This window comes from Eubalaena glacialis, chromosome 14 (genome assembly GCF_028564815.1).
Source record: "Eubalaena glacialis isolate mEubGla1 chromosome 14, mEubGla1.1.hap2.+ XY, whole genome shotgun sequence".
Classification (NCBI taxonomy): domain Eukaryota; kingdom Metazoa; phylum Chordata; class Mammalia; order Artiodactyla; family Balaenidae; genus Eubalaena; species Eubalaena glacialis.
The window spans coordinates 82,678,908-82,684,907 of NC_083729.1; the positions used below are offsets into that span (position 1 = coordinate 82,678,908).

Below are 6,000 nucleotides of genomic sequence, written 5' to 3' on the forward strand. Positions count from 1 at the left end.
GTTAAGTCTGAATTCAACATGTGAGGGTGATGGGGGGGTGAGGAGGGGAGTGGTCAGGACAGGCCCTGCCTCATCTGAGGCGACAAGCGTGGGTTTTGCTAGCAGAACTACTAGGAAACAGTCCCACAGAGCAAGGACTTCAGCGTTCCGGGATGGACACCCCCAGCCCCTCCACCAGAGCGCTCTGAACAGTGGGGGATGGCCCACAGGTCTGCCCTCATATTTCAAGTTGCAATTTAGGGCATATTTCAGTGAGAAAAGAAGAAACTTTTCCCCCAATACCTTTTGTTTAAGAAAAACAATTACCGCAAAATTTGAGTTGAGAAGGGAGAGGAAGCATGGGTAATAATGGCTAACAGTTTTGAAGCATTTACCATGTGACATTGGCTCATTCATCCTTCCATAAATAACAAGGAGTCCCACAGGACCGGTGAGGAAACTGAGGTCCTGAGAGTTAGTCACTGCCCCAGGGCTCCCCAGAGGCCAGCTAGGCAGGACAGGAAGCCCAGCCCGCTGGCCACTCAGCCCGTGAGCTGAAGCCCCTGTTAATTTTCATTCCAAGCCCTAGAAGCACACAGGGTGAACCCGCTTTTTTCAGGTTTTATAATGATTAACTTCCTGCTGAGATGCATCCCAACCAGAGCCATGTGCTTTGGTTTAAGATTAAACTAGTAACAACAGGCCAGAGTCAAGGCACTCGGGACCCCAATGACCTGGGAATCGGGCAATTTGCCCTGGGCAAGGAGCTGTTAAAACTGTGTCTTTAGCATGAAAAATTAGCTTTTGATTTTTTTTAAAAGTTGGGATACTTAAGAGACTATAAAATACGTTAATCTTGCTCTATTGGCCTTAATATAGTCCAAAAATCTACCCTAACATTTCTAGTAAGGAAATCACTTTGGCATCACAGTGAAATGAAAGATTGTTTTCTAGCAACCAAGCCCCAAGCACAAGGTCATGGGAGCTGCAGCACTTGTTTCTGGAAAAGCCAGTAGGAAGAGAGAAGCGGGAGGAACACACGGGGAGACCTGCAGAGGCCTGGGTCTTTGATACCATCCGCAGATACTGAGCACCTGAAATGAGCATCATGCTCGGAAAGTAAAGAGGAACCCATCAGGTGACAGTAGTGTTATTTCATGGAGTGTGTGTGTATAACTTTGGCAGCAGTGGCAGTGAGGGAAGGCCTCTCCGGGAGAACATCTGAGCTGAGACCCAAACGACTAGAAAGAGCCAGTGTGCAGAGATCTTGGGGAAAAGATTCCAGCCAAAGGGAACATCCACAGCAAAAGCGCCGGAGATGTGCCGCTCCAGCCACAAGGGGGGAGTAACTGGAAATGAGTCAAAAAGGGAGAGGGAAGCCCCTGAGTCCTTGCCAACTCTGGTAAAGAAGGGAGGCCACTGGAGGATGTCAGGCAAGGGGACAACCCAGCCCGATTCATCTTCAAAGTCTCATTCTGGCCATTATGTGGGAAGCGGAGGGTCTGCATTTGTTCATTTCCAGGCCGGGGAACCCATTTAAACCAAGGTGCGGCCTCAGCCTCTCTACCTGGCGGCATGTTCCCAATTCACCGGCACCTAAAGATGCAACCTGTTTGTAACCAGCTCTGACTGGCAACCCACTGGCCCTGCTCCTAGAATAACCTGGAAATTATTTCTAAAAATAAGACTGAAAAAAATAATTATTCTCAATTTGAAAAACCCTAACCCTAACTTTAAGGAAGTGGATCAGAATAAGTTTTGAAAAATTACTTATTTTTGAAATGTGCACTGCTTACTTCCACAAAGCATTTGAGTCCATTGATACAAAGCCCATAAGCAACTAGACATCTTAAAGTTCTTTCTGCGAAAATGTTGACAATATATTGTAATGTGGTGACAGCTTCAGTTTGGGAGAGAAATGCTAACACTGAAGAGTTTTAAAAGCCCAATTAGTTCTAAGGGCTGAGTTTAGGGGCAAGCACGGCTTCATCAACGGCTAGGTCCTTGCAATGCCTTCGCTTTTATCCACTTCTGTATTTCTTGTCCTCTAGCTTCTCCTGGGCCCTCTAGAGCTACCCTTTGCCTGATTTGTTGCTCACTGGCACCCCCATCAGAGACGGAACAGAAAGGAAGGATTGGTGAGCCCAGAAATGCCCCTGGTTTAGCAGTTTCAGTTCTGTGTGTGTTTGTCTTTGTGGGAGGGTGTTTGTGTGTATGGGGTGGGGGTGAGGGGTAGGGAGGATTCCAGGGTTAAAGTGATGCGTAAATTGTAATTATCCATTCCTCTACAGTGTAGAGTCTAAACACACATTCACACCCTGTCTCTCTCTCCCCTCTGCTGCCTGGTGAGCAAACCACTTGAAACCACAACATGCAATATGAAAATCATAAAACTAGGGATTCCCTGGTGGCGCAGTGGTTGAGAATCTGCCTGCCAATGCAGGGGACACGGGTTCGAGCCCTGGTCTGGGAAGATCCCACATGCCGCGGAGCAACTAGGCCCGTGAGCCACAATTACTGAGCCTGTGCGTCTGGAGCCTGTGCTCCACAAGAGAGGCCACGACAGTGAGAGGCCCGCGCACCGCGAGGAAGAGTGGCCCCCGCTTGCCGCAACTAGAGAAAGCCCTCGCACAGAAACGAAGACCCAACACAGTCGAAAATAAATAAATAAATAAATAAGAAAATATTAAAAAAAAAAATCGTAAAACTAGACAAGGGGTCCAATTTCCATTTCTAATCTCTTCCTACAGCACTCTTACTTCTGCTCTAATTTGGCCAGGGAGAATCCCATTCTTCCAGCTTTTCACAAAGTAAAATGTAACACTGTCAGACATCTCACAGGTAAATTCAAGATGAAAAGCAAAAGGTAGGAAAAGAAACACTGGAGAAACTTTTCATTCTTCCCGCTGGGTGGATTTTAACAGACCTTTTATGATTATCTGCCTAAACTGATTACTGGCTACAAAAGGTTTTTTATTACAGCTTTTTAAAAAAAATCAGAAAAACACTCCATTTAAAAAATGTCTTCCACCAGAACTACTGTTTCTATTACTTTTCCCATAATTTTCACCACATTCACTACGTCCAAGACTACTGTTAATGGCCAGCCTTCCCTAGTAGCAAAATATAACAGATTTGCAGCAGATTATGAAAAATGGATCTGGCAGAAATGCTGAGGAATTTTTGAGGGTTTGGTGGAGGGCTGGGGGTAAAGAACAGAGTTGCTTTAATTCTTTGCTTGGTTTAGGTTTCAGATGTTTGCTTCAAATTGCTACGTTGCCCCAAATTATAAATTGCGTATGTTATTTAATGTGTGCACTGCTTAAGAATTTCTTATTTGAGCAACTGAGCTTTCCAATGAAAACTTCACAGGGAAAAAATCTGAAGTAAACTGTTTAACTATAAATTGAACTTTCCAGGTACTCTTAAAAAACATCTTTGACTATAATAGGTGAAAGCTAAACCTTTTAGTTAAGGAAAAATGCCTGAGATGTGTTTATTCAGTATAAAGCCTGGTTAAATTTCTTCCAGCTTCCTTAAGCAATGCATCAGCGACTAAACTTCTAACCCGTTAATCACTTACCCTCCAAACAAGCTGCTGATGCAGAATGGGACCTGCCCTCCCTTGCCACCACTTACCCATCCAGTACTGGATGGGTAAAAGTACTTATACTGGAATGCCTGGCAGAGTCGAGATAAACCTAGACGTTGACCAAGCACGTTAGATTCTGTTCAGCAGTAACAGGGGTGAAAAGAATGCTTCCCCTTTTTCCGGGGTCCCCACGCTCCCAGGGTGTCCCTGCTAATGTTGACCATGAGGGCCCGGGGGGAGCAGCCGGACGACAGTCCCTCCCGGTCGCACTCTGGCCTTGGTGGATCTTAGCACCGGGACTGCGACCCCAACTCCTGCAGCCTGCTGGTCTCCGGTCCCTCGGGGGGTGATGGGGTCTGCGGCTCCCAGAACTCCCGCCAGAGCCAGGGTCCAACCACGCAACCATGTCCAGTGAAAAGTTTTCGGCGCATTCCCCTCTGCCGAAAATTTCAGGACTTGCAGCGCGCCCGGCCGAGCTCTGTTTCCCTCCTGGAGGTTAAGGGGAGCCCTCGGTGCCCACCCCTCCCCGGCTCCACTGCGACGCGCGCCCACGACCCAGCCTGGGTGCCGGGACAGTGCGTGGGTGGGAGCCCCTGCGCCTCAGCACCCGGCACCGCTGGGGCGGGGGGAGGTGTCTGCAAACTTGCCAGCTCCTGGGTGCTCCCGAGTCGGCGAGCTCCCGGCCCCCCGCGCCCGGCCCCCGGCCCCTTGCACTCACCTCCCCTCCACAGCGCGGGGAGGAAAAGCCACGGTAGGAGCGGCAGCAGGGCCCGCCCCATCCCGGGGCCGCGGAACTGGAAATTCTCTGCGGACCGACGGACAGATGGACGTCCAGAACCTGCCGCGTCGCCGGCCAAGCGCGCCCGCGAAGCAGCCCAGTCCCGGCGGCCCCGGGAGCCAGCGCCGAAGTGGCGGAGCCGAGCCGCTGCGGGTGGCGCCGAGGGCTGGAGGGGGCGGGACGCGGGCCGAGTCCGAGCGGACCGAGCCAGTCGGGGAGGGGAGGGGGCGGGAAGGAGGCCGGGAGAGGAGAGCCGTGGAGGGGGAGGAAGGGACGGGGCTGGACCGGAGGGGCGGGGAGAGGCGGCCGAGGCGGGCCTCAGGTCGAGCCTGGGCAGACTGGGATGGGGGGGCGGGGGCTGAAGAGAGGGGAGGGAGGTGGGGACCATAAAGGGGAGGGGCGGCCGGAGGTGGGGAGGAGAAAGGGGCCCTGGCTCTGGGCTGTCTCGACGTCCTACACGTGCAGGTGGGAGGGACAGAGGGAGGAGATTGGGTTGGGCGGGGAGAGCGGCGGGCGCCCGAGGCGGCCACCAGACGTAAGACAAGGCGCCTGCAGCTTGGGGACTGCGGTGGTCCCGCAGTCTCGGCTCTGCGGACACAAAACCCAGGCCGCAACGCTCCCAGAGGCCAAGGCCACCGTGGCGGCGCTCCCTGCTGAGCGCCGCATCCATCCGCTCCCGGCCGAGCGCCCCCTGGGTACCCGGCCAAAGGGGTGAGACCAGCCTCGGCGTCGAGGAGCTCACCGCCTCCTGGGGAAGAACTCTTCGCTGTGCCCCCGAGTCCAAGAGAGGTGATGCCCACGGAGGGAGACGAACGTCAGTGAAAAAGTGCAGAGCGTGAGTGGAAAGAGGCAGCCCCCAAACGACAAAGTGTGGAGGAGCCAAGAAGGCAGACGCAGAGAAAGTTAACCGTGAAAGAAATGTCAGCCACTTTTACTAATAATCGCAACAATAACTTACATATATATATATATATATACTTTCTTTAAGGAAACATTTTTAGAATTCATGTGTTTTAATGTGATCCTTTGACAACATGAGCCATTCCTCTGCTCAAAACCGGACAGTGGTTCCCGCTTTCTCTCTGCATAAGGGCCACAGCCTTGTGGCCTTCAAGGTCCTACACGACCTGGTACCTTTTCTTCTCTGACCTCATCTCCTTACTCCACCTCCATTTATGCTGCTTTGTGGTCCAGCAGTCCCTGACCCCTAGGCTGGTCACTTGGGCTAGATTTGGCTCTAAGGAGGCAACCAGCCCACATGGATTTAAGTTAAGTTGTCACTTGCAGTGACAGCAAAAGCAGTCAGTACGATGTCAGCTCCTGGCGTCCCTAGTCCCATGGGATGACACCAAGCCCGAGGGGCCAGATGGACAGACATGAGGAGTGGGTGGCTTTGTTGCTGAGCAGCCAACTCTAAAGTACAGCTGAGCAGTTTCATAGACCTTCACAGGTGCCTGCTGCTGTGTCCTTGGGGGCAGGGAGAGGCATGGAGGGAAGGCGTGGAAACACCTTGCTCAACTGGAAGTCTGGAGAAGGAAGAGAAACAGGCACGCCTTGAGAGAGAGATATGAAACTGCCTGCAGCAGCTGCTCACCAAGCTCACCTCCCCCTGCGGCAGGAGGAATCACGGGACAGTCCGCCAAGACCTGGG

At 52.0% G+C, this 6,000-nt stretch overlaps 1 protein-coding gene across 1 annotated transcript in view; it reads right to left on the reverse strand.

Annotated features, from left to right (window-relative positions):
- Positions 1–4,488, reverse strand: part of MERTK (MER proto-oncogene, tyrosine kinase) — a 114,660-nt gene extending 110,172 nt beyond the window's left edge. The window contains exon 1 of the mRNA XM_061168771.1: positions 4,290–4,488. Within this exon, the coding sequence (XP_061024754.1) occupies positions 4,290–4,350 (61 nt within the window). The 5' untranslated portion in view covers positions 4,351–4,488. The remainder of the gene's footprint in view (positions 1–4,289) is intronic.
- Between the last annotated feature and the right edge of the window lie 1,512 nt (positions 4,489–6,000).